The sequence below is a fragment of the Talpa occidentalis genome, unplaced genomic scaffold (assembly GCF_014898055.3).
Source record: "Talpa occidentalis isolate TD23 unplaced genomic scaffold, MPIMG_talOcc4v2.1 talOcc4.14, whole genome shotgun sequence".
Lineage (NCBI taxonomy): Eukaryota > Metazoa > Chordata > Mammalia > Eulipotyphla > Talpidae > Talpa > Talpa occidentalis.
This window is the reverse complement of record NW_023601433.1, coordinates 2248081-2268381: the sequence shown is the minus strand read 5'-3', so window position 1 is coordinate 2268381 and position 20301 is coordinate 2248081. Positions and strand designations below refer to the sequence as shown.

The window sequence follows — 20301 nt, the reverse complement described above, 5'->3', positions numbered from 1 at the left end:
AGGGCAGTGTTACTAGAGCCCGGGCCTGGCCGGCCCTCCCCTGCCCACGCAGGCCCCAGAAGGCAAGGGCAGCCCTGCCTGGCACAGGCCGGACCTTGCAGGAGAGGACGCAGCACTCGGGGGCGGGGGGTGGGGTGCACTGCCCATGGCCCCCCTCAAGGCTCCTGCCCCGTCCATGTGCTGGTGCTGGTGCAGGTGGTGATGGACACCTGGCTGCAACTAAGACCAGCTGGGCTTGGAGCCGGCTCGAGCGCCATCTGCAGCTGGTGGTCACTGCGGGGCAGTGTGGATCTAGAACACTCCTGCTCTGTGGACGCGCCCCGGACCAGGGCAGGAGAACCCAATGGAGCTGGCGCAGGGCCCCAGGACGCAGCCGGACACTCTCCCTCAGAGTCCATTCTGTTCAGAGGGACCCACTGAACCTCGAGGAGCCTCGCCAAGGGGTCTGCCTCGTGGACGGGATACCGCCTGGGGAGCTGGGCCGTGCCCCGTCCTCCCAGAGCTGCCGCTGAGCGGGAGGCGCTGCATGGAGCCCTCAGGGCCAGCGTGTTCACTGGGGATGGGGCGGCGCCCCTGCACCCTGGGCTAGAGGCAGCTGCAGCGGGAGAGAGGGCAGCAGGGTGGCAGCCAAGGGCAGCCGTCTGTCCCCAGCAGCAGGCCCGCACGGTATGCGGTTTCTCCAGCGCACCCTCTGCGGTGGCCCCGCCCCAGCATCCCCTGTCAGACGCCTGTTCTTCTGGGCCCCCTTCTGCACATGGGCCCGGCCACCGGCCCTCCAGGCAGGTCTGGCATCCCCGCCCCCAGATCTGCTGCAAGGACCATCGAGCCAGGCGCTGTCTGGCCAGTAGGACCCCCTGCCAGAGAGAGGGAGGCGCTGGCCATAGCCTGGCGGGAGCAGGAGCGGCAGGGGGGAGGGGGCGTGGGGGGGCCCAGCCGTGGCGGAAGGGTCAGATCAGCCTCCTCGTCCCCAGGCTAAGTCAGCGCATGGCCCCTCGAGCCCCCTCCCCCCGCCATGGGGCGCCCACTGGCTGGGGCAGCCATAAACACTTCAGCAGCAGCAGCTTAACCACAACACCCCATCAGCAGCTGGGAAGGCGCTGCCTGGCCTGAAGTCACCCCACATGTGCCCACTTTTGCCGAGGCTCCAGGAAGTTTCTGCAAAATGCGAGCCCTCTCCTGCCGCCACAGCAGGGACCCCGGGCTCAGGGGCTGGGGGCCCCCCCAAGCTGTCCTCTGTCCCAGGTCGGGGCCAGGAACAGGGTTGGAGGAGTATGCGCTGGCTCCCCGGGGCAGATCTGAGCACGAGACTCCTCCCCAGCCTCAACGCTGCAGCCCTGCACGCTCACGGAGGGGCCCCCAACCTGGTGGGGGCAGGAGGAGGTGGCATGGCGCTCGCTTCCAACCAGAGAGTGTCACCCGAGCAGCAGGGACACCGGAGCCTGCCCCAGCCCCCCAGCCTCATCTGCCTCAGTCACACCTGACTGAGAGCCTGTCACGGGTACCCCCCACCCCCACCTGGCCGGTCTGGGCGCCGCCGCACAGCAGCAGGGCCTCCTCTGACTCCCACCTTCCCACAGCCCCCCCAGCTCCTGGGCACCCCCCTGCTGCATCCACCCTTGTTCTCTGAACCACCCCAGGTGCCACTGAACAGCTGCTTCCCCGGGCGCCCCACCCACAGATGCCCGTGCCCTCTGCCACCACCTGCCGCACACGCTGGGGGGCAAGAGCTGGCTTGTGGGGGACAGACGGTGGCCTCAGCACCTCTGTGGCCTGGCAACCCCCGGGGCTTGTCTGAGAGGTGGGAGGACATGTTCTGCCCCGGAGCAGACGCGCCTTCCAGCAGGAATTCAAGCTACCACACTGGAAGCCCGACCCCGCCCTCCGTGACCCACAGGGGGCGCCACCCCTGACGTCCAGGTGGGAGCCAGTGCCGGTGAGTGATCAGCTGGCCTGACCCCCTGTCTGCAAATGCCCACCCACATGGCCCGCTGCCTTGACCAGTCGGCCGCCGGCCCCCAGCCTGTCACTGGCCCGAGCCTGCTGGGAGGGCCTCTGGGGGCCCAAGGGTGGGCGTGGACAGAGAAGAGGCAGGGAGGGAGAGGGAGGCTCCCCCCACCCCGGAGGCAGCCATCTCAGCACAGAAACACCCAAGAGGAGCTGGGCCTCTCCCGGCGCCGCGTGCCCGCACCCACGCCAGAGGGCAGCAGGACCCTGCCCCGCTCCTGTCTGCTGGGAGAGCTGGGACATTATGTGCCTCTGCTCTGCCGACTTTGGGGCCCCCCTAGCACCTGTCTCCCCCCACCTCCGCCATCACCCCATGCCCCCTGCTGTCCCCTGTGACCTCGGACTGTCACCCCGCGAACTCTGCGCCCCCATGACCTCTGCCGTCGCTACCCGGGCCTCGCTCTCAGGCCGAGGTCTGCATCGGCGCCGGCCCGTCGGGCCACGGCTGTGGGCTCAGCCCGGAGCGCTGTTACGAGTTTCGCAGACCGAGAAAGCTCACGCGAGCATCTGGATTCGCCGCAGGGAGAGCTGACGGTGAGTCTGAATCTGCACACCGTGGTGATGCCGGCGCAGGGCGGCCCCTGTGGGCCCGGCCCCCAGAGGACAGCGGAGGTGTACCTGCCTGGCCCTGGCCCTGGCCCTGGCCCTGACCCGGCTCAGGAGGGCGGCCGGAACGCTCCCGGCCGCTCCTCTCTGCTGAGGCCGGGAGGACAGAGCTGCTTTGTCAGCGCGGGGCCTGGAGGCCGCCGGCCACACAGCGGGAGCCGCGCCTGCCAGCCCGCCCAGCCGGTGACCGCGGGGCCGCCGCTCCCAGAAGCCTGCTGGCCCCCAACACAGCAGGAACCCCTCTGGCTTCCTGGCTTGGGCCCCCGGCCCCTCTCCAGCCCCCACGGCAGGCTGGTCTGTCCAGGACACCTGGGCAAACACCCAGTGCTGGGCCGGCCGGCCTCCCACGCCTGGCTGGCACCCAGGCCACGGGGCCCTGGCCTGTTTATTCCCTCGGCGGGGCCGCCTCAGCCAGGCCCAAGGGGAGGCCGCCCCGATATGCCGACTGTGAGGGCCGCCCAGAACGCCCCGAGAGCAAGCGTTCAAGATGACGGCCTGGGGTGGCCATGCGGGGAGCAGGAGGCAGGCGGGGCCCTGCAGGCAGGGCGGCCCCCGGGAGCCAGCTCCACCGCCGGGTCCCCCCACACACGGCATGTCCACGGGGGCTGCGGCCTGGACCCAGCTGCCCAGGACAGGGTTCTCTGGCCGCCCTGACCCCTGGGGGCTGCCAAGCCCTGCCCCCAGGGAGGACTCAGCACCATGCCCGGGGCCGCCAGTCCCGGCTCTGGGTGTCACGGGCTCAGGGGCCTCCTGGCGGCCTGAGAGGCCATGTGACGTGTTGCTTGGCGTCTCGGCCGGGAGGCCTGCGGGAGCCGCCCCTGCGCCCGCTGCGCACCCCCCACAGCCTGGCCGCAGGTCCTCAACCCCTCAGCCCCCCACGGGTGCCGAGCTCCTGGCGTGGCCCGATTTCTCCGCCAATATCAGTGTCACTGCAGCCCGGGTGACAGGCAGCACCCTAACCCCTGTCCACACCTCCTGCTGCCCGGGGCTGCACCTGGGTCACCCGGCGGGCGGCTGCCGCCTCCGCTCCTCAGAAGCTTCCGGGCCCCATGCCACCCTCGGGCAGGCGCCGCTCCTGTCCCTCACTGTTCCCGAGTCCAGCCCGGGACCAGACACACTTGTCGAAACACCACAGGTGCACACCGCACCCCCGCACGCCCTCCCCACGCCTGCCACGCCCCGCAACCGCTCACATCCCTGCACCCCCACACACGTCCCCGCGCCCCCTCACGCCCGCACATGCACACACCCGCACTCTCTCACGTCCCCGCACGCCCACGCTCTCGCACACTCCCCTTGGCCCTGACACAAAGGCCCGAGCTCTGGAAGGCAGGTCCCAGCTGCCGTGGAGCCCGGCCTGGAGTCCGGGCAGGCGGCTGTCCCGAGAGCAGCCGTCCCCACGGCCATCGCCAGCCCTCGTCCTCGCCTGTGGCCCGAAGTCCCAGCCCCAGCCCCGCCGCCCCACGCCCGCAGGGCTCGCGGTGAGGGCAGCTGGTGCTGACGGAGGCGGGAGCTGGCCTCCGGATCCGCCTGGGGGTGCTCCGACGGGGGGTGCAGTGAGAACCAGAGATGAGGAGAAGTGCTGGGGACTGCAGAGGCCGGGCCAGCGAGCCGGGCTCCGGTGCACCCCACGGGCTGAGCCGGGCAGGGTGGACCAGAGTCGGTGGGGACACCTGGTGTCCAGAGGCACCAAGGGGCCAGGCCTCAAGTCTGTGGAGTCTGGGGTGGCTGCCCACCCCCAGGGGAAAGTCAGGTGAGGCAGGAGCCAGCATGAGACCTGCTGGCTGCCGGGGCTGGCGGCCTCCAGGCGGGAGGGGCCGCGGGCAGCCTCTGGCCTCCGGTTCAGCGGGCGCCTCTGCTCTGCCAGCTGGCGTCGTGAATGAAGTGAAATGAGCACTAATAATGTCCCAAAATAAATGCCAGAAGGCTTGGTTCAGATGCTCTGGAATATCTGGCCTCTCCCTCCCGATGGAAGGCAGATGGGGAAGGAGGCGCATGCCATCCCGGCACCAGCGCCTGTCCCCGCCAAGCGGCAGCAGCCCCAGGAGGCAGCACCACCCCCCACCGCCCCGGCAGGGCCTCGTCAGGCCACTGCCTGGATTTCAGAGGGGACGTGGCCAGGCCCGAGAGGTGGGCAGTGCTGCGTGGGCAGCAGGGGGCGGGGGGCCAGCAGCGGAGGGCTGGGAGAGCTTCCGAGCCCTGGCTGGTGGCCAAGACCCTGTGGCTGGAGTGGAGATCTGGGCACGGACGTGCAGCGTGAACCCTGCCCAGGATGGGGAGGGGCCTGGATCTGACCGGGAGGCGGGCAGGGGAGGGGACAGGCCTCCAGGGCAGGTGGGCAGCCCCGAGGAAGCAGGCGCTGACGCACCTGAGGAGGGACTTCCAAGCGGTCAAGCAAGTCCCTGCACCCGACCCCGCCCTGGGTATCACCACTGCCTCGACTTCCCTCAGAGGATGTCCTCTTCCCGCGGGCACGGCACGGCCTCCCCGGCGTTCCTACTGCTACCAGGGAAGGAGAGAGGCATCTCCTTCCAGACGCGGCAGGAGCCAGGTCCACGGGGTCCAGGCCCAGAGGACGGATGCCTCAGTGGGGCGCAGTGGCTGCCCCGCACTGAGAAGCCAGGAAAATACAGCAGCCACAAGAGGGTGGAGACATTTTCCAAGCTCTTTTCGATTTAAAAAGAAAAATAGAGACAAACTTAATTTGAAAAATCATTTCTTTCTCCTCTAAATGTATCCAGTATGAGCTTCTCCTTATGAGCCAGCCAACAAGGATTCAACATTTCAAAAGGACACTTAAAAATAAACATGTAGATATTTCCATGTCTGCCTAAATTTCATAAAATCTTTTTGAAAAGCCCCCACGTTCCAGTGGGGCAACGCCGTCCCTTCCAGACTCTGGCCAAGGGTGAGGCAGAGGCCTGGAGAGGGGCCTGACGCATGGCCGCCCCACATCCTGGAGCGGGGCCCGAGGCGGGGGGGTGGGTGGTGTCCACAAGGTTTGGACACATGGGGCACCCCCAAGCCCCAAACCAACCCGCTTCAGCCCTGCCGCCCCACCGCAGCCTCCGCGCTAGCTCCCAGCTCAGACAGAGGAGGGCCGGGGTGCCCAGGGTCCAGACACGCTGCCCCCATGGCCAACGCGCAGGCCCAGCCCGGCCCTAGGAGCAAACAGGTCGGCGGTGGCACAGCCCTGCAGACTTGGCGACCCTGCCTGAGCCTGGAGTCCCTGTAGCCCTCGGCCTCTACTGGGAGACGCACCCCCAGCCCCCACACTGAGTGCGGCAGAGCACCCCTCTTCTGTGCCCGCCTGTGTCACCAGGTGGTGCTTGTGAGCACCTAGGCAGGGCATGCTCACACATGCACGCAGGCAGGCACAGTCACACATGCCCCTCCGGGTTCAGGTGAATGGAGCCGGGAGGCCAAGTGGGTGTCGGGGAGGCAGGGCCACACCCCCCTGTGGGTGGGGCCAGTGCAGGGCCACAACCCCTGTAGGTGGGGCCAGCATGGGTCACACCATAACCCCCTGTGGGCGGGGCTGCACCCTGCAGGTGGCACCAGACTTAGAGAGGCCAGATCCAGGCCCTGGGAACACAGCAGGCTGATGGGGGAGTGCGCCTCATGCATGCACACCAGGCTCCTGGAGTCTTCTCCAGCTGTGCCTGCCACCCAGCAGAGCAGGAGGGCTGGTGGTGGACGCGCCTCCCCCACCTTTGGCCTCACCGTCGGTGGTTTCTAAAGCCAAGCCGCCTTTGTGCCTAAGTGGGTGGCCAGGAGGGGTGCACTGCCCAGCAAGAGCTGGCCACCTCACCCACGGCACCAGAGGGGCACATGGCGACCCCCACCTGCCGCCCAGACAGACCTGCATCTCTGCAGGGAATGGAGAACAGGGAGCAGGCCCACGGCGCCTCCTTCCCAACCCCTCCGGGACCCAATTCGGAAGGCCCTCTGCTCCTCGGCCTCCTCCAGGGACACCGGTGGACAGAGGACGGTCGGAGTGAAGTATTGCAAGGCCTGCCCAGCAGGGAAGACACCCGAGATGCGGGGCTGCCCCTCTGCTTCCACCCAGCCCTTGGGCAGTGACGGAGGCCAAAGGTGGCTGCCGTGGGGCTGAGGCCACAGCACAGGTCCACATGACAATGCCGGTCTCTCCTGCCCGGGCCATGCCGCTGTGCACCACAGGATGGTGTGGCCGGCAGCTGTGGCCGCAAGGAGCCCTGGAGGACGCAGGGCCCAGTCGAGGCCCGGAGCACCACAGCCACAGCCCGACAACCAGCAGGCCGCAGGCAGTGGGGACACAGGCAGAGCCTTGGAGCCACGGATGACCACTGGGCAGCAGCACACCCAGAACAGGCTATGGAGCAACAAGGAGCAGGTGACCCCCCGAAGGTGTGAGCCCCCTGCGCCAGACACACCTGCACAGACAGCCCCAGCCACATGGGCAGGCAGAACCGACGGCTCTGCAGGCCTGGACTAGCTTCCTGGGCCACGGTCACACTGGCCACGGTCACCCCATCCCCCACAGGAGCTCCCGTGCCCCAGGAGCTGCATGGACCAGCGGGTTCAGGGGCAGCCCTGGCTCTCGCAGCCTCAGGCTGGAGGGAAGCAGGTGCAGCTGGCTGGAGAATGATGGGGCCCTCACACCCCGCACTGGGCCTGGCTGGGGAGCGGTGGACGGCCTTTCCGGATGGCCCAGCCGTCTCTCAGGCACTACACAGGCGCGTCCCTGGCACTGCCAGGGTCTCAAGACACCATGGGTGGGCCTCAGAGACGGTGTGGGCAGGCTGTGAGAGGCCCTCTGCACCCTGGGCCTGCCTGGGAACCTCCGAGGACGGAGGACAGCAGGTGGGGAGCCCATGCGGTGCCCCCGTGCCCAGGCTGCCTCAATCCCGGGTCGCCTCTGTGACTTCTGGAAGCCTGAGTCACAGGGAGGGGGTGGCCCTGCCACTGCCAGGGAGCAGCTGGCTCAGCCCCTGTCGGCCTGTGGCTGACCTGCCGGAGGATAGGGAACATTCTGGAAGCGCTCCCTGCCACTCGAGCGCGGTGGTGACACAGGCACAGCTGCGCGCTTGATGGGGGCAGGCGGCACTTTCCAGCACGCGCTGGCCACCACGAAGCCGCCGCAGCCTCCCGCTCCCCAGGGCCACCCCTCTCCCCACTAGGTGTGGCCACTGCTTGACATGGCCACTGGTGGGGGGCACAGGCGTGTCCCCTGGAAGGCTTCAGGCCAGCATGAGGCCCCCAGTCCCTGGCTGGGCAATAACCTCAGCGGCGGCAGGTGTGAGGGGCATCTGGGGGCCAGGACAGGGGTGGAGGCAACAGGCATGCACCGCTGGGATGGGGGCAGGGGTAGGGAGACTCCCCCGTCGGGCTCTGACCACGTGCCGAGGGCACCAAGCATGTGGGTGACAGAACGATCTGAAAATGGACACAGAAGTCCCAGGGTTATGCCCAGGAGGACAGCACAGACCATGCAGGAGCAAAGCCGAGTCCCACCCCTGCTGCCCCACCACTCTGCCCATCCATACTTACTGGGAGACCCCAGTCTGACAGGCAGTGGACACCCACCGGCCGGCCCTGTCCTGAAGCCCAGCCCCACACACTGACATGCTGAGACGCTCGGGCCAATGGTCGGCGACACCTGGGGTCAAGGACTGGCCCTAGCAGAGGCATCACAGGGTCCAGGGGAGCAAGTTGGTTTGGAGTGACCTGGGCAGACTTCCTGGAGGAGTTGCTGCTGGAGAAGGAGCAGGCTCTTCTGAGACATGGGGAGGACTGGTGAGGCCGGGGCCAGGGCAGAGAGGGTGAGGCCTCGCAGGGTGCGTGGGCAGGCTGCCGAGGGCCCTGGGGTGGGGGCCGGCACCCACACCATTCTCTGTCGCCCCACAGCCCGTCTCTGCAGCCCAGAGTGTCCCTCCCTGGAGCACCGAGGTGCCTGCAATCCAGCTGGCCCCAGCACCCGGGGTGCGGTGGGAGGGAGCAGGAGGCCAGGCCCCTAGCAGCCGAGCGCAGCCCCTGGCCCCCCTTGCTGTGCAGCGAGCTGCCTGCGGCTCTGGGGGTCCCACACGCAGCCAGGGCCACGGGCACCGCCCCAGAGGGCGGCTGCAGCCCCGTCCAGAGCAGCCTAGGAGCCAGGCCTCCCTGATCCCGGCCTCGGCACACGCTCGCTCTGGACAGGCGCCGGAGAGGGCTGCAGGGATGGCCGCGTCCTAGGGAAAGCATCCACTCCTGCCCGCCTCGCCAAGGAAAGTTTCCTTGGTGGAAAAAGCGCCTCATGGGCCAGCGGGCTGTGCAGAGGAGCTTATAAATAGAAGGAAACAAGCCGTCTGGCCTCTGCATCCCCGTCTTTAACTCCTCGAGCGCCCAGAGAGGGGGTCTGCCCCGCCCGCCCACCGGAAAAGGCGTCTCTCGGCCTCCCAAACCCTCCAAATAACATCCCACAAAAACACGGCCTTTGATTACTTTAAAAGGCAGACTCAGACTCGTTAATTAGCGGATGTTTACCCTAACGCCTCATTTTTATAAGGGAGGAACAAAGGGGAGTAAGAAAAAGGGAGAGGGAGCGGAGAGGTGGGGGCGCGTCCGGGGCACCCCCAGTGTCTGGGCGTGCCCCCCCGCGCCCCCCACGTCCGGGCACCCCCACTCCATTGCATCTGGGCCGCCCCACGCGCTACCTCAGTTATTCCCGGGGTCAAGCGCCGGCGCGACAGCCCTTCCTCAAGACACACGCTGGGGCCCCGTGGTGACCACCCAGGCCACACTCGGTGCAGAGCTGGGGGCCCCCGCGGCCGGCGGTCTCAGGCCCCCACACAGCAGCCTCGCCGAGGCGCCGCAGAGGACGTACCCCTCTGCCCCTTGGGCCTTCGCGTCGGGCCTAGCAGGGCCAGGCAGCCAGCGACGCCCTTTCTACGAGGGAAGCAGCAGGACGTGCCGGGCGGCCCCGGTGGGGAGGGATGTCCAAGGGGCCTGGCCGCAGACTGTGGGTCCCCTGGCCGGCAGCTTCCCGAACCCTCACTCCAGATGCCCCTGGGGCTTAAGCTTGGGGATCCGGGGCCCGTGAGTGGCCTTGCCAGACCAGGGAGGAAGGGGCAGAAGCTGATGCCTGCGGGGCCGCCTGGGCATCCCTCCCCCGCTGCGCTGGGGGGCCCCGGCGCCGACCAGCCCTTCCCAGACCCTGTGCAAGGCCGTCCCCGGCCCTGGACACTGTCCCAGTGCCTCACCCGAGAAGTCAGATCTGCCAGTTGCTCCCCTGCTGCATTCAACTAGGTGTGACTGGACACTTTCGGGGCTCCCCCAACCTAGCCCTGCAAACAGGACGCGCTGAGCCAACCGTGGACAAGCGGGAGGAATACTGTCCCGAGCGCCCCACACGCCCCAAGGGCCCCACGGGCCTCGAGCACCCCACGCCCCGGCCCATGGGCCGCACGGCGGTACAGAGGGGGCCTGAGCCCCTGGCACACCAGCCCGAGGCTGAGAGGGCCCGTGGGGGGTGGCGCAGGCTGACCCCAGAGCCCTCCACCACCTCCATGGCACGGACGAAATGCTCCTGAGTGGTGCCCTCGCACGGCACCTGGCACCCTTGACATCACAGCTATGGGGCGTCGCCAGGACTGAACCCCCCTGGACACAGCCTCGGGCCCAGGGTGTGCCTGCCAACGGGCGCCCTCCCAGCGGGGGCGCGTCCACATTACCGACAACGCGGTCTTGACCAAGTCACACGGACTGTCGGGGCGTCCTGGGGCATCTTCGCCAGCACCAGAGAGCGGCTGAGGGCCAGCGTGGCTGACTGGCTGGGCAGCTGCCCAGCTGTGCCCAAGCTCAGGGCTACTACACTCTCCAGAGACCGGCCCCGGGAAGGAGCGTGCTCGCAGCTCAGGTGGGGCTGGAAAGTGGGGAGCTGGCAGCATCCCTCGATGGCTCTTTCCCAGCAGCCAGATAAGTCTGGGGGGACACAGAGATGAAGCCCTCGCTGCCCGAGCAGATGTGGCCACCCAAGGCCGGGCCAGCATCAGGCTCTCGCCCGTGAGGGCCCTCGAACTCCTGGCCGTGCACCCACCAGCAGCTCTGCAGGCTCCAGCCTGGGGACGGCCCGGTCACCGAGTCACAGTGACAAAGGGAAGCGAAGCCGCACCGGACACCCCAGAAAGTCCCCCTACTCCTTCTGGGGGAGCAGCCCCCAGGGCACGCGGCCGGTGCTGGGAGTGCAGGCGGCAGACAGGCCCGCGGGGGAGGCGCTCGCGGGCGGGACTGGACGTGGAGGTCAGCTTGTTTGCTTGTCTGCTTTGTAAACACTGCCCAGGCAGGGCAGGAAGGGGCAGGTTTCAAAACACCCTGAGCGTCTCCTGCTGTGTGTCCCCCCTTGGCCTCTGCACGAGGCGCTTGGGAAGGAAGCAGGCAGCCCGCCGGGTCACAGCCTGCCGGCCTGGGCACACACATGCCAGGCCGGGGCCCCTGCTGTCTCTGCAGCTCACCCACAGCCGGACTGGGAGGACACCAGGCGCAGCCCTGGGGGCAGGAGGTGGCCAGCCCAGGCCCGCGCATCCCCACGCCCCGTCCCCCGCAGAGGTCAGCACACTGCGAGATGCAGCAGACCCCTCCCAGCCCGCAGGCCAGAGCAAGGCCACCGCACGCACCGGGGAGGGGGCAGCCTCTTGCCCGTTGCTGGCCCTGGAGCTGCACAGGACATCACCGTGGGCACTGGGCCCGGTCTCCACAGGACACCCTAGATGTCAGCATGTGGTGCAGCCCTAGCACCGCCCTCCTGCGCCCAGACAGCCGCCGGTCTCCTGGGGGAACACGGGCCGGGAGATCAGACCTACAGACCAAGCCAAGCCCCTCGTGAGGAACAATGCCGTCCTCACAGCCCCTGCACAGACGGACTGGACGCAACCGCCCACCCACCTGCCCGGGCAGGAGCCTCGCGGGATGGCCTCGCAACTGTCGCTGGGACCTGGGGCCAGCTGCCAAGGACGCCTGGCCGCTCGCCTACTGGCCGCCCTGGCTTGGGTGCAGGGCGAGGACGTGCTCATGGCTGCCGCCTGCAGGGGCCTGGGCGGTGTCCGGCCACCCACCAGGAGGATGCTGCACCCAGCCCCCTCCCACCTCAGGGTCGCCCCAGAGTCAGGGCTCGAGCCCCCCCCCGGCGGCCTCCTCCCACAGGTGGACGCCCCGTCTCCGCGCGCAGCTGCTGGGGTGTGCAGGGTAAACGGAAGTGACCAGGAGTTTTCCGTCCCTGCTGTCAGCATCAGTGACCAACACCCTGTGGTCTCACGCACGCCGACGGCGGCTCCTGGCGCCCACAGCATGGCCCGCAGAGCGTATGCCCAAGAAAGTCCCTCCCCACTCCAGATGCAGCCCACGGGGGCCTGAGGAGGGCAGGGGCCTCAGCTCCATGTCCCCTGGAACCGGCACCTTCTGCAGTTCAGTCCCCAGCGGCCGCTGTGGGGTCCGGCTCCTCGCGTCCATCCCAGAATCTGGTTCCTCACAGGAGCCCAGGGCCCGGCCAGCCGGGGGCAGCGCACACACGCTGAGCCGCCGTCAACCAGGGCCACGACCGCCCCGGCTCTGCTGGCCTCGGCCAGAGGGGTCGTCCCAAGCGCTCTGGACAGGACAGACCCAATCTGTGTCGGCCACTCGGACACGGGCCCGCGGCAGGGACTGGCCGGTGCAGGGCAGTGCGTCGCCAGCCCACGCCACCGTCATTATTTTAAAAGCGATGAGACCATCCGTTCCGTGGTGCCCCGGGCAGCAGCCGCCGTGTGGGTGGGGCTGGAGTGGCGCCCGGGCAGGGCTGATCTGGTGGGTCAGGGCCTGCACCCACACCCGGCTGCCCGCGGGTGGGGCCACCAGCCTCTCCAGCCCTGGCACCGGTCTGCAGCGGGGGCTCGAGCCGCCTTCAGGAGCCTCGTGAGTGCGCCTCCCAGCTCAGGCACCCTGTCCTGCCCCACGCCGTCCTGGTGACCGCACTGGAGACCAGACGGCCAGGCCTGAGCTGACGGCCGGAAGCCGGAGGTGGACGTAGGCCTGGGCACCGGCAGAGCCAGGACTCAGGCTGGAGGGTGCTGCCAAGGGCAGCACAGCATGAGCCCCGGCCCAAGGCGGGCTGGTGAACTTTGGGGGCCCGTCCCCCTCCCCCTTGTCCCAACCCAGCCACCCTCCTCCACGTGCGCTGAGCAGGGCCCCGGGCAGTGGTTTGCGGCTGGGCCTCTGCCCCTTGGAGAGCAGGACACGCGGCCTAACGCTGCAGAAAGCCCCAGGAAGGTGGACCCGGCCCCCAGCTCACTGGCCTCGGCACCCCTCGAGGGCCAAGGTGCAGGGCCCTGAGAAATGTGCCCTGAAGCAAGTTCTCAGCCCCGTCCGCGAGGATCTGACCAGGGAGCCAGTGCCTCCAGCAAAGCCTCCGCTGGGCCCTGGCACCAGCTCTGCTGTCCAGCAAGGACAGCCGCGAGGCCTGGCCAGGCGGGTGCGGAGCCCTGGCCCAAGAACGAGCACATGGGGTGGGGTGTCCCAACACCCCTTTCCCATGGGTTCTGGGCCAGGAGGCGGAGTAGGAAGGCCCGCCTTGAGACAGCAGTGACCTGCCGGCCGGCCAGACGGCCCCCCACGGTCACCCCGCCCCCCCAAAGCCCCCATGGCCCCACCCCAAAGAGCGGGCACAGCCAAGCTGGGAGCCTGCTTCGGACATTGAGTTTTCATCCGAAGCCAGAGACGTCACTTCTCCGCCCCTCTGGCCCGGGGTCCTGGGGACCCCACCTGCACCATCACTGGCTGGGGGTCCCGGCCTACACGGTCGCCTCCACCACCGACTCCTCGACGTCCCCGCACCCTGTGGATGCTGGGACAGGCCCCTTCCCTGCCCTCCTGGCCTCCAGAGCCCGCCCCGCCGGCACCCGCGGCCTGCTCCCAGCCACCGGTCGGGGCGGCTCCGTGGGGGCGTGGGGCCGGCTCCGCCAGCAGGTTTCCCGACATCCACTGACAGGCGCGTCCTGGGCCGCGATGGCTGCCAGAGGCTTCGCTCTGAATTACGGTTCCCCGCGTGCCTCTCAGTCCGAGGAGGCGGAGCCTGCATGTAAAAGGCCCACCATGCTGCCCACGGGCCCCGCCCAGGCGCCCCCCACCTCCTCCCCCAGACCTGGCTCAGGCGTCGGGGGGAGCTGCAGGGCTCCTCGCATGAGTCCCCAGGAGCCACGGAGACAGCCACGGCCACTGCCGCCGGCCTCACCTCCCAGCACGGGCTCAGCGCGGGCGATCCACTGAGAGCGGTAGGGGCTGGGGGGCGCGGGACCCCCCGTGTTTCGTGAGCCCCAGCCTCAACGCGCTAGTCCTTGGGGGTGAACAGCACTGCAGACAGAGGCCTGAGCCAGCGCCCCCGTGTTGGGAGGGGCCTGGGCTCCCTGCGGGGCAGACCTTGTAGAGGCCCCTCCACCAGCCGGGCCTGGAGCTCAGCCCCTGCCCCGGGCGAGGCGCAGCAGAAGCCCAGGCCGGGCCAGCCCGTGTGAGTCAGAAACAGCCCCTGGCTCGGGGTCACATCTGTGCGTTGGCACCTGATCGCTCCCGGAGCCCGGCACTGCTTACGTGTTGCCGCTTGTGACAAGGTCCCGCGACCTGAAATCTAAACCAGACACGCGTGCTCACAGCTGGCGGGACCCCCGGGAAGGGACCGGCTCCGCGGCCAGAGGGCCCGGCAGCAGCCTTGTCCGGGCGCTGGGCCAGACAGACGCCACCAGGCCGCTGGGCATTTTACGGAATTATTGAGACCAGAAGCGTCCTTGCCGTGGAGACTCAAAGCCAAACCCCGCGACCGCTCCCTCTCCTGCTACCGGGAACCGAGTCAGGAAGTCAGCGTCTTCCTAACCACAGGTGTGGCAGAGCCGCCCTCCCGGGGGCAGGCCCAGGAGACTGGGGGGACCCTGCGCCCCACTTCTCCACTCACCCCAGGGCCTGCCTCCGCCAGAGCCGCGCTGCACGTCAGCGCCCGGCTGCCCTCTCTGGCGCCGCCTGCCCGCCGGGACAGACATGGGGTGCGCGCGTGGGGGCCCGCCGGGGAGAAGGAGGCCCTGGGAGAGGCGCTGGCCACCTGCGGCGGAACTGAAGAGAGCACCCACAGCCTGTCCCCACACACACCCCACCGGAGGGCAACGCTGCAGAAATGGAAATTCACACCAAACATGCACAGTGAGCCAAACACAGAGCCCGAAACGGAGGCCGGACGCACACCCTCCCCAGCACCCCCGGCACCTGGCGCTGCGGGCTGAGGACTGGAGGGGGGAGCCGGGAGGCCGGGGGGGCGGGGGGCGGAGGGACGCGGCTCACAGCCGGCCAGGCTGGCGGAAACAGCCTTGTGCTGAGTAACGCGCAAGGGTCTGAGGCATATGGATTAAATTCCTCCAAAAATAAGCACAACTTTTTTCAAGGCAAGCAGAAGCACTTAGCTCACTGCGCTTGAGGTTTTCCCGAGTGCGGACCTTGGGAAACCAGCGCAGGAGTGAGTCACCTCCGGTGGCACAGCCGGCCACAGCGTGGGCGCCCGACCCGGGCCCTCTCACAGCGCTTAGCGCTTTGCCGTGTCTGTCCCTCGTCATACTGAGTCCGTCACCCCTGCTCTTTGCAGGGAGAAAAGCTCTGCCAACTTGCCGTCTGCCTGGCACCCAGATGCACCGTAGGTGCTGGCCTGGGCGGGCTCCTGGGGAGGACACCACTGAGGGTGGCCCTCCCCCAGCCCGGAGGGCGAGAGCCCTGCAGAGGAGGAGGCCGGGGCCGAGCTGGACCCGGGGCCAGACATACCGACCGGCTACCCAGCCGTCCCTCCCGCCCCTCGGGTCCCCCCCGACCCCAGGCAGCGCCCCTGGGGGAGGACAGACGGGGCTCAGGAGGCCCCTGTACTCGCTAGCAGCTCAGCCCACCCCACAGCCCCGCGGCGCCCGCAGAACCAGCGTCCATGGTGCAGGTGCTCGGTGAGCCAGGGCCTGCCTCTGCCCAGCCCTGGCCGCGGCACAGCGGGTTCCCACGGGTCAGGGCGCTCCGGCCTACACGGCCATGGGGCAGACACAGAGACCCCGGTGCCGGGAGACGCCACCCCAAGGCGCGGAGGTCGCCGCCCCCAACACCCCTGCCCCTACACTGCCCGCCGCAGGGGGCGGGGTCACCCCTGCCCAGTAGGTGGGGGGCTTCTCCCAGCACCACGCTGAAAGCACCTCCTCCACCACCCTGGGTGGAAACGCTTTGCTCTGCTGAGGACGGGACTGCGCTCAGCCCCCGGGGGTGTGTCAGAGGCCAGCAGGGCCAGGCTGGGCGGGAAACTTCCCTCTCCTAGGCCTGGCTGGGGCACGTGTGCCCCCACTCCAGCCCCACGCAAGAAATGTTGCCCCAATGTGAAGATCCTGGAGACAAGCTATTTCGTTTCCCTACCAGCTGTTAACAGGACCTGGACAACCTTGGGGCGTGGCCGAGCTGAGCGTGGAGCCAGCGCCTAGGGCCACAGCCCAGCACGCCTGCGTCGGCCTCGCCCAGCGCCCTCTCACCACAGCACAAGTTGTAGACACAAAAACAGCAACACCCAGAAGTCAGCAGCCACATAAGCCCCGAGTGACGCAGACCATTGCCAGGTCTGCCCTTGGGGCCCAGCGTCCTCCAGCCACAGCCACCCTGGGGGTTGTGCGGCCACCACCCACCGTCCAATCCCAAGGGACAGGCCAGGACCCCCTGTCCTGGCAGTCACCGCAAAGGCACGGCCAGGCTCTGTCCTCAAGCCCCTCAGAGAGGCCCACACTTCACGAGCAGAATGACCCCTGCTGACTGGAACTCTGGCCCAGGGAAGGCCGTGGCCCACCTGTGGGGGCGTGGGGGGGGCTGAGATTGGGGTGGCAGTGCCAGGGGCTGGGGCACACCCTCACTCCCACAGGAAGCCCTGGGGCGTCTGCACATCCCGGCTGGAGCAGCACAGGCCTGGCCCAGCACTCCAGGTCAGGCCTGGCTGATTCACACAGGCCACAGCAGCCACCCAGGCAGAGCCAAGCTTCCACAGCTGGGAGGAAGCCTGCTTCCGGCCGGGGTGCCCGGGGGGGGCCACCCTGTCTCCTGCAGCAGGGAGGGGGACACCCAGCCAGGAGGGAGCCAGGCTGAGCCTTAGGGGTGCGCCCTGCCCAGGCGGACATGTGTGTCAGGCTCACAGGACAAAGCAAATGCACCTCCGCACACCGACACCCCAACAGCCCCAACTTCCCAATAGCCAGGGCTGCGGGGCTGAGAGCAGGACCTCGGGGAGGCAGGGGCAGTGGGGGCAGCGTGGGCCCTGCAGGTCAGCAAGTTTTTGGAGCCAGCTCTCGGAAAGGAGGCTCAGGGCCAGCGGAGCAGATGGCCGTACAGTGAAAGGGACTCACATGGGCAGTGTCCCTGCCCACCCCCCTTGCCTCCTGCCTCCCTAACAGGACCGGGGTAAGAACAGGCGCCAAAGTCTCCCAGGTTGCCACGGGCCGCACACTGGGCGCATGAGGGCGGCCTGGACATCCAGGGCGTGGGCTGAGGCCCCAGAGCTGGGCCCCCCGGGAGGGTTCCCACGGCCCACGCATCTCCCCTGAGCTCGGCCAAGCACGTGCTGCCAGCCCCCAGAATGCGGGCCTCAGAGGCTCGCTGGCTGCACCCCTCCTGCCTCCTTCCCCGCCAGGAGCCACTTGCCACGGGCTGCCTGCCCAGCGCCCCGGACACCAGAGCCCAGCCACCCGCAGCCGCCCTCCCCACCCAGCGCCTCGCCAGTCGGGTCCCTACCTTGCACGGGTGGCAAGGGAGCTGGGGCTGCAGGCCTGCCAGGGCCGGGGCAGAGGAGCCACGGCAGGCTCCGGCACCTGCGGTCGCCCTTAATCACACTCTCGTCAGCTGCAGGCCGCTGAGGTTGCCTTTGACCTACGAGGGGAAGCAACAGGGGGTCTGTGAAGGCTCCATGGGGCACTGGCAGAAACACATGCTTAGATCACGCCTGCCCAGGACCGGCGGGGCAAGCTCCATCTCCGACTTCAGGGCCTGGGCCCAGGCTGCGGGCTCTCCAGGCTGGGACCAGGCGGGGACAGGCGCGCGGGAGCAGGGTGCGACCAGGCCTCAGGCTGAGCCAGGTTCCCCTCAGAGGAGGCGCTGCTGCAGGTGCCCGCCCCGCAGAGTCCCAGCCCCTGCGCCCCCCAGGCGCCCCCCGTCCCCTCCCACAGCAGCAACAGGGCCGAGAGGCCGCTGCCCACACACTCTGGAGAGCCTCACCGGCAAGGCCAGGAGCCCTGGGAAGCCGCCTCCTTGGGGAGAAGGTCGGGCTGGACGGCTGGTCCTGGCGGCGGCTGTGACGGTTTGGAGACGGCTGCGATCTTTCTTCCAGTGGTGCAGGCGGGAGGGCAGGCGGCTGATTTGTTTGACAGAAAAACTCGTTTCTTTTTGAATGAGACACACTTCAGCACATCCGTCGGTCCATCCACGGCCCGGGGAAGGTGGGCAGCACGGGCACCGTGGAGCCGCAAGCCTTCGGAGAGCCCAGCACGTGCCAGGGCGCCCGCTGCTGTCTCCAGAGCCGCCTCTGCGGCGCCAGCCTCGCGTCCAGCCGCGAAACTCTCAGGAGCAGCTGCCCCGCGGCCGCCCCGTCACAGGAGACAGCCCACGCGTGGCGACTGCACAGAAAATAAAAACAGACGCTGGTTTTACCGTCCTTGCACCTACGCCAGTGACAGCCAGCGCAGGCCTGGACTTCCTACCCGTGGAAAACAAAGGCGAGGCACGCTTGTGCGGGGATGGGAGACGCGGCTCCTGGGACGGGTGAACCCCGCAGGGCCTCTGCCCCCTTCCCAGGCGGCCAGCTTGAAAACTCATCAGAGCAGCCTTGCCTGTGGGGGCTCATGCACCCTGGAGAGAACCGCTGGGGCCGGAAACCGCACGGCCGCCTTGGCGAGCGGTTCCAAACATGTTCTCTAGAAACCGCTCTTCCTCCCCGGGCTGTGACCGGGACTGTGGGGCCCGTGTCCCCTCCAGCACCACATGCATGAAATGACTTTTTACACGGCCATGCCCGGCACAGAAAGCTGTTTGAGCGGGGCCCCTGGCTAGGTCCGGGGTTATCTGTCTGTCCTGGCGAGATTCCAGGGGCGCTGCCCTTCCACGGCCCCCCAGGCCTGGCGCTGCCGAGCAGCCCCCACACCACAGGCGACGCCTGCTGACACAGCGGCCTCGGCGGACCCTGGACTCGCTCACAGACCGCAGCTCCCTCCTCCCGCGAAGGGCTCAGGCGCCGGGCCAGGGCGCGAGGGCGCGCGGGAGCGCGGGGCCTCTGCCGAGCGCCCCGGGACAGCGCGGCTCGCGGACGCGCGGGCTCCGGCGGAGGAAGCGCCTGGGAGCTGTCCATGGTGGCGCCGCGCCGGGGCACGCAGAGCCCGGCCCCCCGCACGCGGGCGCGCCCCGATGGCTCTCCAGACCGCGGGAGCGCAGAGCCGCGCTGCAGGCGCACCGTCTCCGGCCGGCGTGGGCTGCAGCCAGCGCGGGCTCACACATCAGAAGGGCGGCTGGAGGGGGAGTTCTCACCTGGGGGCAGCGCTGGCCGCGCGGAGCAGGACTCAGGACCTCAAGCCCGCCACGGGGGCGCGGGACCCCACACGATGCTCGCCCCGGGCGGGGTCCCGAGCGCCGGGCGTCTCTTCCGCTGAGCAGCTCCGGCCCCGCGCTCCTTCTCCAGCAAGTCGGAGGCTTGGCCTGGCCCGGGCCGCGGGGTGCCCGGCCCTGCCTTTCCTTGCAGCCTAACGGACCCTCTTGGAGCCGACGTCCCTTGACAGGCATCCTATTTGGAATCTGCCTAAATGCCCGCGGGGCCCCTCGGGTCATCTAACAAGCTGTCGCCTCCAACCGGTGCCAGGCCAGCCCGCTGCGCGGGGACCGAGTGTCCGACGGGACGGGAGCGGGAGGCAGCGGGAGGGAGGCGCGCTGAGCGGCGGCGGGTGCAGACCTGTTGCCAGGCACAGCCCACTGGCGCCCCGCGCGCCCGGGTAGGCTGCGCCTGCCCCAGCAGCCCCCGGCAGCGCGGCGGGCGCGGGCACAAGCGTGCGCTGCTCGGGGCGGGGGTGCAGGACGCAGGGCGCTCCCTCCCCTGCCCACACCCTCCGGGGGCACCAGCCCTCGGGCACCTGCTCCTCGCAAAGGCGCTCAGAAAAATCCCTGAGAGGACCCGGACGGGGGCGTTCGCCCGCGCACAGCGCCCACAGACAACGGGGGGAGGGCGGAGCGCGCGCGAGCGGACAGACAGACGGACAGACAGACAGAGCCGGCGCGGCGCTCGCGGCGCGGGCGGACGCGTCGGACCCCGGCCCCCGCCCGAGGCGGGAGCAGCCGCGCAGCCCGGCCCGGCCTCTTACCTCCGGCGGCAGGTGAGCCGCGCAGCCCCTCGCGGCCGGGGGCGCGGCCGGGCCGCGGGGGCGGGCGGGGCTGGCGGGGCGCCGGGCTGGAACGCCGGGTTCGGCCGCCGGCCTGCGCTCCGCCCGCGCGCTGCGCTGCGCTCCGCTCGGCTCCCGGCCCTGCGCTCCCGGCCCTGCGCTCCCTCGCGCGCTCCCCGGCGCCTCCCGCGCGGCGGCCTTTATAGCGGCGCGGCTGGGCGGGCGCTGCGGCGCTGGCTCCGCCCCGGCCCGGCCCGGCCCGCCCCGCCGCGGCACCCCCTCCCCTCCCCGGGCCGGCGGCGGG

The 20301-nt window shown here is 69.3% G+C and overlaps 1 protein-coding gene across 1 annotated transcript in view; it reads right to left on the bottom strand.

The window, feature by feature from the left end:
* The window catches only part of CEMIP (cell migration inducing hyaluronidase 1), a 32608-nt gene extending 21457 nt beyond the window's left edge, over positions 1 to 11151 (bottom strand). Inside the window, exons 1-4 of the mRNA XM_037511395.1 lie at positions 11082 to 11151; positions 10302 to 10551; positions 7026 to 7155; positions 6542 to 6720 (exon numbers count right to left, since the gene is read on the bottom strand). Of these exons, the coding sequence (XP_037367292.1) occupies positions 6542 to 6720; positions 7026 to 7155; positions 10302 to 10551; positions 11082 to 11151 (629 nt within the window). The remainder of the gene's footprint in view (positions 1 to 6541; positions 6721 to 7025; positions 7156 to 10301; positions 10552 to 11081) is intronic.
* Positions 11152 to 20301: the final 9150 nt, after the last annotated feature.